Source organism: Pieris rapae, chromosome 3 (assembly GCF_905147795.1).
Source record: "Pieris rapae chromosome 3, ilPieRapa1.1, whole genome shotgun sequence".
NCBI classification, from domain to species: domain Eukaryota; kingdom Metazoa; phylum Arthropoda; class Insecta; order Lepidoptera; family Pieridae; genus Pieris; species Pieris rapae.
Window position 1 is genome coordinate 4,304,008 of NC_059511.1, and position 13,169 is coordinate 4,317,176.

At 29.6% G+C, this 13,169-nt stretch overlaps 1 protein-coding gene across 3 annotated transcripts in view; it reads right to left on the reverse strand.

Moving 5' to 3' along the window:
* The window catches only part of LOC110997082, a 61,886-nt gene that overhangs the window by 12,915 nt on the left and 35,802 nt on the right, over positions 1 to 13,169 (reverse strand). For all 3 annotated transcript variants that reach the window (XM_022265060.2, XM_022265058.2, XM_022265059.2), the window contains exon 2: positions 339 to 455. In XM_022265060.2, the coding sequence (XP_022120752.1) occupies positions 339 to 455 (117 nt within the window). The remainder of the gene's footprint in view (positions 1 to 338; positions 456 to 13,169) is intronic.

The following is a 13,169-nucleotide window of genomic DNA, read 5'->3' on the forward strand; positions in this document are numbered from 1 at the left end:
AATTACATACACTCATAATTTTTCTCCTATAACTTCAAAAAACTTCGCGGTTAAAAAGAGTGGCGGTGAGTTTATTGCCAGTTCATCCCTTCCGTTCTACGCCCTTAATTGGAGAAATTGGCATTTAATGTAAAATTATAAGTATTTAATATATATTTCTGTTTTGATGTTCATAAGTGTATACGAGTATTATGTTACCGATATAAATAATTAATTTTATTTTGAGTCATACGTAGACTGTATTGGCTTTGGCTTTCTATCTAATTGACAAAGAACCACTATTGTTGTTCAAATTAGAATGGGAAGTAAATAAGAATTTGAGTTCAGATTTTAAATACCTCTGGATATTGCAGTCGTTGGTCACGTCTGGGTTGCCTATACTGGGTGATTCTAGGGATGACCAGTGGTGGCCTCCTTTCACGACTGTACACTTCACATTCTTCTGGCGTGATCCACTGAAACAATAAATATGAGAAATTATTATTAAATCAAGTTTTATTTGTTTCTTCTAACATAATATCTACATAGGTTTTATTTTAAATAGTTTATTAGGTTCGTTGGGAAATAAACTGTGTATAGTGCTAAGTTCTGGTAAAACTAATAGGTTAGATAATATCTAACCTATGTTGGTCTGGCTGATTCTAGTAATAAGCGGTTAATAGGCGGATATGGTAATTGTATGCGTTGTGCAGACGAACAGAGTGTTATTGATAGATGCACAGATGTACATCGCAAATTAACTTCCTTCTCGTGCTTCTCATGTTTCAGGCGCCACATTCCATAGACAAAAATACGTTTACGAGTTTACATCACTATGTTTCTTTACGGAATAGTTAACATACTTATTTAGCTAAAATTCAAGATTTTTAAAAAAATTGAATGAGTGGTGAAACAGATCTTAAAATCACAAGGTTGATTAACGCTTTACTACAAATTATCTATGATAAATAGAGAACTATGTTGCTGTATTTTTCTCAATATGTTTAATATCTAATTCGACAACGTTAAATCCAGATAGAAATTATTTAAATAAAAAATAATAAGCAAGGCGTTTGAATGACCTATCGGCAATATGATTCTGTGGTTTCCGGATGAAGTGACGTCGTCGGCTTACTAAGTACCAGTTCCGTGTTTAACTTTGAGTGACATTATTAAAATTAATAATATAATATAATACTAATGCATTTTTAAAATATTTTTATGCCATGTGGTTTCAGCCTGATAATATACCTATCTAATAACAAAATGCATTTTGCAGCATTTCAAATAATTTTCGATATAAAAAGCTATGATATAATATAAACTCAGCTTGTCACAAAGAGCATATGAAGCTATAAACCTCAATGGAGATCATTAAATAATATTTATGGCGACGAATATGCACCATGTCCTGTGGAAGTTACGACATAGAGTAGGTATATTAACTATGACGAATGTAGTGTATATCAAGCTAAAATATAAATAAGTCGTTAAAAAATTCCGCTTAACATATCTAAATTATATCAACAATAACTCAGTGATTTTCCTATTTTTCTCACTTTATTAAAACAAATAACACTATTCAGAATTATTGTAAGGTTCTATATGATGGTAAAGATGTATATTAATCAATTTATTTTTTTCCAGGTCTTTTTTACTAATTTAAAATAATTGTTCACTAACTAATATACTTCTACGTAAACCCATATTTTATCAGCTTAAATATTAAATTTATTATCTAATGAATAATGTTACAATTAACTTTAATCGTAAGAGTTGCTGTCAATTTAATATGTTATATCTGTGGAATAACACTAATTAGTAATATGATAATCTGTAGCTTTTTTATTTTCAAAATAGATTCATATCATTGAACAAAGACCAGGGGTGTACCATTCATTCATGTCAAGGAGATCGAATAAGGACACATAAGAGCTGCGCGTGACTCATTCATTTTCGTATGGGCGTGTGGCTAATAATTTTACGCTTCATGACCTTAAACATTTTTTGTACTCTATTGTCGGGGAAATCTATAGAGAACATATATGTGACTCCCAGATAGTTGATTACCAGACTACCGGACAGTGTTGGAGAAAATAAACAGAAGCAACAATAATTTCATAAAAATATTTATTTTCACTCATCTCATCACATATACGAGAGTTTTTTACGCCGGCACTTTCTCTCGGCCTACACCCTCTGTCTTATTTGCCGATGAGTAGGGAAGCCTACAGGTTTAAATATAATGTCGTGGAATATAATATGACACCTGTATGTATCTTATGTTCCATAATAAACGTATTTTATTTTTATTTTTTTATAAAAAAGTAGGTTAAGTACATAAGGTATTAGACAACCTTATTGCTTACATGCGACTTCTTCAAAGCCACCCTAGTATGGAAAAATAAAAAGAAACGAGATATAGAGGTTAAACAAGGTACAAGTGCAAAATAATTAACAAAAAAGAACATAGAATAACATGCAAGGATTTCCAATAAATCCCCTGAATTCACAGTGGAGTGATAGAATTCAGTTTAAAAAGAGTAGGGGTTTCAAGAATAACCCAATCGAAGGAATGTTAATCAAAATGACCACCAGAAAAGAACTTGGAAATGTAGGATTAAAAATGACATTATAGAGAAGCTGTAAAATCTGCATCATGTGCCGCAATCGATATCATCAATCATAATCGTAATAGATACTAAAAGAGAAGTTTTAGTAGAGTGCGTGACAAGGAGAATATTAAGAGAAGAAAAATATTGTCTTATGACCTCAAAACTACCGTTCGGCCATTTATATCATTCCTGTCCTTAGGTAGATTTAAATTTTTATGTAAATGTTAAAAATTTAATTAAATTTTTGGAACTGAAGATCAGAGACAGATTCTTTCATTCATTATAGTTACAGACTAAATATTATCTTTGTAAATATCAACAACTCTATGGACAAAAGACAGGTTATGATAAAGATTTTACGAGATCGTCCCGCCATCCTGTCTGTCAAACATGAATAAATCAAGATAACAAAAAGTCATAAACACAACAATACTGAACAAATGGTCGCCGCATCCGTCGATATTGTTTAGACATTCTACTTTAAGACATATGAATTGCTTTTTACCGTCTCAATAGATCATTTTGTCACGAGCATACGAACGGTAGACCGAAGATTCTAGTAGAGCAAAACTAAAAATCATATAAAATTCTTCATAAACACTTCTTAATCATATCCTTTCCAGCATTAGAAGCTTTTAACCTTTTTTTAAAATCTAAATACATCATACATATTGTTTCTATCCTACTTATAACATAGCATTGTAATTCATGGCTCTTAAGGTTAGCTTCTAGTTTTTATTTTGTTTTAGTAATTATAAATTTACATTGTTATCTGTATTTTGTTTGAATTTAGTTATGTATCTTTTATTTAGTTTTTCCTTACTAGGGTTTCCTTGAAGAGGTTGCTTGTTAGCGATAAAGCCGTTCCGTTGCCTCCTTAATTTGTGTTATGTGTTTAAAAATACGTAATACAAAAAAGTGTTAAGAAATAAAATAAAAATATTTTCGCACAGAGTTTGGATCGTAATTAAAAATTACTAAGAGAAAGGCTTTTTAATTCCTATACTCAAACATCTATATGTTCTATATCTTAGATGTTAGAACACAATGTACTGTTACTAGCCAAGGCTGTATACTCACTCGGGCTTTCTTTATGTTATAAGCGTAGCGATTACCTAAATCGTCAGAATTGTGCCTCAAGAGTATAACCAGATAGGGCACTCTGTTGAGCATTTTATAATTGCAGAAAACTATTCTTTTGTTTTTTTTTAATGACAACAGAATTTGAATTTATTTGAAACAGCCAAGTTACTGTATGTAGTGTGTTCTCTTTAAGTGTCCGCATGTATTTCATCATCGCGTCGATGATCAGTTACATACGTTTTGTTTTCATCGCATAAATTCACTTATGAAAATAACCCAAGTGCGCAGTAAAATAAACTTACAGAAAATATAAGTATTCCTAAGTACTTCTAAGAATATGGTTCGTGTTGGTCTCAATTGAAAACATGAGTTTTTCCGCCAATGTCACGCGTGGCTGCTTGTTATGGCAATTTACATAGAAATCTATTTTCCATTATTTAACATCTGATACGGAACTAAGAGGCTTCCTGAAGGCGAACGTTGACAGCGAAAGTTGATAAAATTAATTTTCAATCAAAGTTTAAGAAAATGCTGTTGACGCAACTAGATGTCGTTCCTTGAGATACAGTTAGCGCATTATCAAAATACAAGGCTCTTTTATAAGTAATAAGTTATTTACTAGGTAGATGATTTATATAATTGAGAATTTTAATAACAATAAAAATAAATGACAATGAGTTTATTTAAAGATGACTTAAGTTGTCCATCTCTCAGATGTTGTTAGCTATTCCTTATCAAAAACGATATCATATTCAACGTCATTAAATCCTTATATTACTTGTTGTTCTGTGGTTAAGTAAATCTGTAAACTTAATTGGATTTTTTTATGAACGTCGCAATATTTCATTATGGATACACATTTCATATTTATGGTATAATAGCAAGATTAAATAACAAAAAAAGGCCAATAATATTAATCGTCTAGTGACGCTACAACTCCGACTTTGATCTAGTAGTAGTTAATTTAGAGAAACTCTTACTAATAAATTCGCTTAAAATAAATGCGCTTACTCGGTATTATATAATGACCAACTTGGTTAGCCAGTATGGCTGAAAAGTAAATAAAAATATTCTCGTCGTATGTTTTAATTTCTCCAGCCAGTTGGTCTTAATTTAACAAGTTTCATGCATTTGACCTCTGTGCCATCATGAATGAACCATTCACTTGCGTGGAGCTTGAGCGAGATAGCCAATTAATGAGAGTGTATGAGGGAGACGGAATATGGGAATAATTAAAGGTAATTGAGAATTGGATATGTGGCTTTCGAATCGTAAAATCCAATGTATGGAATGGTTTGAAAGGGGAGAAAGAAGAAAATATGAGGACTGTGTATGTTAGCAAAAATTCGTTGAAATATGTAATCCTGTACTTAGTTACGAAACATTATTCAATTTTTGACAACAGAATAAAACTAACAAATGCAGTAGATAAATTAGTACTTTTATCAAAACGTTTCAATACCTGTTAATGGAGATATGCATATGCACAAAATATATTTAATAAACAATTCAATTAAACTTTGTAAAACAACTTTTGAATCTTCAGCCAAGGAAGCAGGTTCGTCAAACTTAAAAACAATACCCAATTTATCTTATATTTTAAACAGGAATTGAATGATTCTTGTGATTCAACATTGCATTTTAACTATTATGTCACAATAAATTAAATTTTAATTAAATCATAACAAAATATTTGCAACTGTAAGTCACCTTTAATTACTAATATAAACAATAAGTAGCACCTTATACTTCGAAGTTAATACCGCTAAAGCCCGCCAAATTTTGTATGAAATTTTTATTTATTTTATTGTCATTTACAAAACTATGAAATTGAATTTGTTGTAAAGACTGTTTCAAAATTTAAAGTTAAATTTTTTTTAGAAACGTTGTTACATATACGTTTTAGCTTTACTCTTCGACTATTACAAGATAACAATATTTATCTAAAATTTCTCACATTTAATTAACAAACAGATAACGGTGTTTCGTAATATCGTGACTCAATGTTCCGGTCTATAGTCTATGATTGTTTACGTACGCGGTGCAACAACCCATATTTCGCTGACCTTACCTACAACTACTAATACTTTTCGATTGATTTTTTTTTATTCTGTGTACTATGTATTACAGTAAAGTTCAGATTGAGGCCTCCCTAGTAAGTCAAAAACCTGTGACATGAAACCTCGCTCTTTGCTGAAAAATTAACGTAAGTTTACTCGTGGAAGTTACAGAAGTAGTTTAACTAAATGTTATTGTTTTTTTCTCATGGTAGGCAAGAGATTCCAAACATCTACTATTTTGTTGATATATTAGAATTTGTATTCTTATAGTAAAGAATTTACTAAATTGAATTGATTTATTTCTTTACCGTAAAAAATATATTATAAACGATGTAAAAAGATTCTAAGTTTAAACAAAATAACTTTATGTATTACACATAAGTATTATTGACATAGGTATTAAATATACACATATCGAACCTTATTACTCGATTATTTATCGAAAAAATATTTTTTCAGTGAACAACGATTCGAGTTTTAATAGTAACATCGATCATAGGTTGGTAAAAGAAGGCAGGAAGTTCTATTTTTATTAAACAAGCATATGACGGCCGTCTTAAGATAATATTTATGAAACGCCTATAGATTTACTGTATTTTTAAGTAATAAATTTTTTACGATATATTTCAATCTTTCATTCAATGTTATACTTACCAAATCTGAAATACTTCATTGTACAATTATGTATAAAACATATTATGTTTCTATAACGGCAATTAATGTGAACTGCATGTTCCTTAAAACCTTCTATTGTAATATTTAAGACAAAATTGTAAATAACACTACGGACTATGGTTGCGTGCTTAAATAAACAAATGATTGCTATAAAGCTAAATAACTAATTGAAAATTACAATAGCTAAGGTCGATTTGAGACTACTAAGTGACTCATCTCGTCAGACAATGAAATACCGCACTTAGAGGTAGTTCTGGAAAAAAGAAATCAGTCGTATTGTGTGATGATATCAGTTGTCTTCATCTAAACATGGGATTGTCACAGACTTATTCGATAGATACATAACAGCTCTTAGATTAGCGTTAAAATAATTAAAATATCTACAACAACGGCTAAATCGTTTTTATACATAACTAAATTTGTATATGTAAATCGTCTTTGAACTCAGGCATTTTCTACGTAGGGTATTGTACGCTGTATTCTATACATAGATAATTGAGTGCAACATAGCGAACTCAATAGTATGGCGTAATAATGGACCAATAAAAATAACCTACTTTCGTAAGTTAATGTTTATTTTTACGATGTAAGCAATGGTTTGGTATTGGTGGTCTCGGAGCGTGAAGAGTTGTTGATTTATTACAATTTATTTTTAAATATCTTTAATCTCTTTTTCGAAACAGATAATCTACACTGAATGTGAATCCTGGAAAATAAATTCAAAGTTTTTTTCTCGTAGTTCAAAAGCAACAGACGATGGGAGACAGATTTAAAAATCTACAGTGGACTTAATTATTATTATATTAGGAAGTGACTAAATAAATTATTATTTAAAATAGGACTGCGAAACCAAAGCAAGATATTACCCTAAAAGTAGTCCGATACTTTGGTACGAGTACAGTCATCACTTCTAAGTAATAATGACTTATTAACATTTTAAGTGCGTACAATCAAAGCACTAAGTAATGTATGGTCAGGTGTAAAGTTATTCAATGAGCAAGCAGTCCCTTATAAGGACTAGCTTCAGTCACGTCGCACTGTCTAACGAGTAAGCATCGTATGTAAAGATAAACATTGTTTTGCATTAGTACTTGTATTATATAGTCAAGAGAATCTATACCGTTCTCAGTTGAATTGTGTGGACTATTTGATCTAAAGAAGTAAAATCAAGTTAGAATAAAAACACAATGTAAAGAATAAAAAATATTACGACATAATGGTACAAATTTAAGTTTAAGACGCCTTTTACATTTACATCTTTGACACCTGACAATGTGAACCTGATAGAGTTTGGCTCAAAGGTCTCGTTACTAGCCCCTTAAAAAAATCTAGGGAGATCCATAGATAAACTGTTGGTTAAAAAAAGGTTTTTGCATTAAGTGAGTAATCAAGAATCATTGAAATTTTGTAACACAATCATAAATTATTTGCTCATTATCATCAAAGATGCATTTCCAGAAATTTATTGCGAAAAAAACTGTATTTCACTGAATCATTAGCACATGTGCTTAACAAATGATAGGGCTGCTACAAATTTATTATTTTGAAATATTTAGGTAATAAATAGACTTATTACAGTAGGTACGCAGGGATAACGTATTAACAATATTATACTAATGGTGAAAGATTTTTTTAATTCGTTACAAACCAAAAATCTTCATCAATCTTCTGTATCATATTAATATAATTTTAATAATGAAAAATTTAATTACACTCTTGCGCCAACGTCATCTTTATGATTAGAATTCTATATTCAAAAAGTAATGTATGTTTTTATTTTATGGAAATCGTTATAAGTTTATGCCATACCTAATGTATGTTTAGAATTCGATAAATACTTATTACTTATATTATTGTCATCGCATTTAAAACTTTACTTTCGAGATGGATTATAATGCTATCTAGTGGCAAAATTTAAAGTAATATGTATTGCATCTTCACGATCATTCAAGTCATTAATGACAATCCCTAGGGCACCATAGGTCAGTAGGTCATTGCTGAGACAAAATATTTTTTTATGTTATCAGACGTCGATAACTTTTAATTAAAATATTAGCTTTTATTGAGATAAATGTGCACGTATGCTTCGAAGATAAGACAGCATTCCCACATTTGGAGAATATGATGATAACAATTATTTACTGTTCCCATTTAATATTTTTACATAAAAAACAACCGGCTATTTGACAGTATAGACAATTTTTTTTGGGAGTTATCTGTATAAAACATGATAGATAAAATTCCAATAACAAAATCGCCACAGATCATTACAATCTACGATGACGTAGTATGATCGAAAAAAAGGAAGTGTAATTGTTTAATTTAAGGAAGATAACACGTTTATTTATTTACATAGGCATTTAGCCTATGTAAATAAACAAACATGGTACGCAATAGGGACTGGTGCGACGTCATCTTGCCCAGAGAAGCGTTTTGGGTTTTTTAAATTATGAAATTATTAACTTTTAAATAAATAAAATAAAAAATAAATTTCAATCGCAAGACACTTGTTATGAGAGAAGTAAATGTATATGTTATATAGTCAATAGTAGTAATAAATCATCTTAAATAGTTTTAAAAAGTTAAAATTTTAAACAGATCTTTTAACTCATATTTAAAGTTAAAACAAGTCATGAGGGAATCAATCACAATGACGTCATAAAAAGATTTTTTGTATAGGATCAAGTGAGTCAATTATCATAAAAATTATTTAATTAGACATCAATAAAATGAGATAAGCCAAGTGGTTTGGCCATGTGCTTACAAAAATATTTACTGTGTGTTCTGTTTTATGATATTTGTAACTTGCTATTTTATGCGTATCAGTGGGTACGCTAAAGTACTACGCGCTTAACAGTACTCTGAAATCGTACTAGGTGTTATTCAGAAACGAAAAACCAGTATGTCATAAACGTTTTGGGTTTGTTAAAAAAGTCTTGTTTTTTTAAACTCTGTTCCTGTACGATTCCTAGGTCATCAAGTGCTTTATATAACAGAGAATTTAATTTTTACTTTATATTAAACACTCGCGAACAACAATAGAATGTTAGCAAAAAATTTAATATAGTTAATTGCTGTGTAGCGAATGAAAGCAATGTAACAGTCAAAGAGAGTTTCTACATCTGGTTATACTGTCGGGGCGAAACTCCGACGATTTAGGAAATCAGGAAACCTAATGAGGAAACCGTACGTATGCTGCCAGCCTTAAACTAAGAAAGCCTGTTTCGTACAGTTTCTTTCCTATATTCCTAATACATATATGTACGGTATATTTTACCGATGATATATCTTAAGCCCAAAACGTTCATTAACAACATATGTAGATAAACTTAATTCCATTTCGTTAAAATATTTTTTTGTTTAGCAAATTGTGTTTCAAAATGTATGAAAATAATTCGATGTAAAAGAAACTTTGAATCATGACAGCAAACGAACAAGTTTCAGGCGGACAACAACTAATTTAATTGGTTAGTTTAATCAAGCGTAAACTTACTTCAGTTTTTTTCATGAAATTACTAAAATGGTTATTTTGTGTATCTACTGAATTACATCATACGATTTATTAGAGATCCAATGTATGTATTAGAGTAGCTAAGTGAGATTGAAGGTTCACAAGTGCAATGTCCTCCTTGTAAATATTGTTACGCTCTTGAAGAAGAAAAATTGTATCTTTCGTGTGTTACCATGGTTACAATGTCTTTCTTGTTCTTTTGTTTTAATTTAAAGTTCCTCTTTCTGTTCTGCAGTTACATGCGAATACAGTTCACTAAATCTTTAATTATTGTATGCAAAATTATTATAATTATTTATAAAAAGGAAGTAATCATAAAATATAATATTCAACTCCAAGAAAAAAGAGTAAATCCAGAAGGAATTATTAGTAAAACAAATAAAGGCTTTAAAACACCATCTCTGTCAACTTACTTGTTACTTTTTGTTGTATATGCCATAATATTTAACGATTTTGCAATAATCCCATATACAGATTAAATTATGCGTGAACATACCATAGACTAGTCAGCTTTTTTATTTTATTCATTATCTGTGTTGCTGACAGATGTAATATTTCATTCTGATTTAATCGTAATTATGAAATGTTAACTTTGATACGTCTTTAATTAGGAACCTCAAAGTGCAAAAAAGATTTTTAAAAGTAAAATAATGGTGTTATCAATATATAAAAAAAATATTTTTAAGCTGTAGAATTTCACCGAATAAAAATACCTGTCTTAAACGATGACTGAGTAAATAAAAAAAAACCGAAGAACTGTACGGAGCCATTATTAAGAAACATTAACTGCCATTTCTAATCAACATTACAAATTGCTTTAAATGGTCGTCGATCACCTAATCAATGTTTTATTTATACGTAACCAACAGTTGTTTTTTGTTGTAAATAATTGTACTTAATCGGCCATGCTTTAGCACGATATCTTACTTTTATCATTACACGTTTTGTAGAGGATAGTTTGAAACTCTACTTTATTTAATATATCCTTAATGGGAAAGTCAAAGACCTGGAACTGTCTATTGAGCTATATGATGAAATATTTTTTTTTTATATTTTCACAGACTATAATAGTTAAAATTACGGATCGTTCATGTTGGTTCCAGTTCCGGGATTATAGCTAATATATAAAAAATAATAATTAAGAAACAATTACTAAAATCTATTAACATCTCAAAACAATCAATTTCAAAAACTATAATTCATTTCCATATTTAATCGCAACGATAAAAATGATTTAAAACTCGGAAACAGAGTAATTGACCCAAAAACTATTCATCTTTTTTATTATCTGTGTTACTGCAAGATGAAATATTGAAGTTTTCGGTAGTTAACCTCGAAATCATCAAGATTTAAGTAATTATTTTAGGCAAAGCTTGATAATGGCATTTAATTATCCTTTGTTTTATTGTTTATATTTTATCTCTGGTATAGAGGAAGCGTTTTGATTTTTTTCTTAAATTATATTTTAGTCGGAAGTCATTCGTCACAGCATTTTAGTATGTTACCTAGAATCATGGATGTAAAAAATAACGAAAGTGAGATTTAATACATAAAATCAGTAAATATTTCTGATAATAAACGCTGAATAATCCTAGACAGTGTTAAAGTAAAAATCAGAATGAAATGATCTATATATAATATGACTATCATGCCAACAAATGCCAATTTTAATCATTAAATGGAAAAGTTCGTAAAGTTTTAATTGGAGTACCTATAACGTGAATAACACGTTTGCAATAGCATTGAAAGAAATTTTTACACGGTCGTACCAATTTGGCAGATGTTATGTGTGCCTAATGAACCAGAAACTAATTGGTTTGAACTAAAAACAACTCAATCTGACACTTCAGTATTGTGTATAAATGGTTAATAAAAAACGGAATTTCATAATCTGGAAAAGAAATCCGGTGTTTTGTATTATCCGCTTAAATTAAGACAATACAAAAGGCAAAATTGTATTATCAATTACCTATTACACAATTAAAGTCAAATCATAGTTCATAAAAGAAGTCATTTATAAAATTATCAAAACAAAAAAATATTACAGCTTTCTATTAATGGTAAAGTCCCATTCATTAAAATTAAACTACTAGTGAAAATATATTTGAAAAAAACCACGTTTATCTTAATCACAACAAAAACCCACAACTCAAGGTAATTTGTATCTGCGAACTCAATGGACTGAACTTCATTCAAACTTTCTATTATCGCTATCTCGCTTCTCATTGGAGAACTATAGACTATTGCCATCTCTTAAAACAGGGTCACATTACCTCACAGGTAAAACAATAGTCTGTTATCGGAACTTTTGCTGTTTACATAATCTCGGAAATGTTAACGATGCCCTATTGTTATGATAAATGCATTTAATAAGAAAAAGTCCGGCACATCAAAGAATATGCTGCCTTTGATTTACAGATAAAATTTCAACCATTAAATAACGATTTGATTATCTGTTACAATATTGCTTAAATCAAAATCCTTTGATTGTTTACTTCTATATATTTACATAGTACGTTCCACTACAATATAACAACTATTTACTTAATTTTGCAATATAAGAAACAAAGGCGTCTAACAATTTAGAGCTTCTCGAGACAATTGTACTCGTATTACAATTTGTCGATAGATATTTTTGCTTGCAGAAACCACATTGTCGGCATGTGTCAATACTAGTCATACTATATTGTTATTATAATTGTGCCTTATAACCTCGTTACGAGTATGGTGATCGTATTTCATTAGAATAATAATTTGGTACGCCAATGGGTCTGCATGATGATTGAACCGGACGCTTATGTCAACTTTATAGCAACTACTCTGATACTAAGATTACTAATTTTCACACAACACAAAATTAATATTACTATGCAATTTTATTATATAAACTAAAAATTACTTTTACACTTGAAACGCCTAACATATCAATAAGACTGGAAAACATTGTTGGCCACTCAGCGACTTTCCATCCTTGGTTTTAGATAATCTTTTATATACTTATTCTATATTTATAGATAGTTAAGACAAAATCACAGACACTATAATATAGTAAGCCATATTTACTAACCCTGCGTGCTTAATCTACGATTGAAATTATTTAATTAATGTTGATGACGCACAAGTTGCTTTTAATGATTTGTTCTATATGTAATTAATATTTTATTGACTCTTAATATTTAGATTGTGTAAACAATATTTTGTTAGTAACTTAAATTTTGATCTATAAAGATCATAAAATACCGCTGA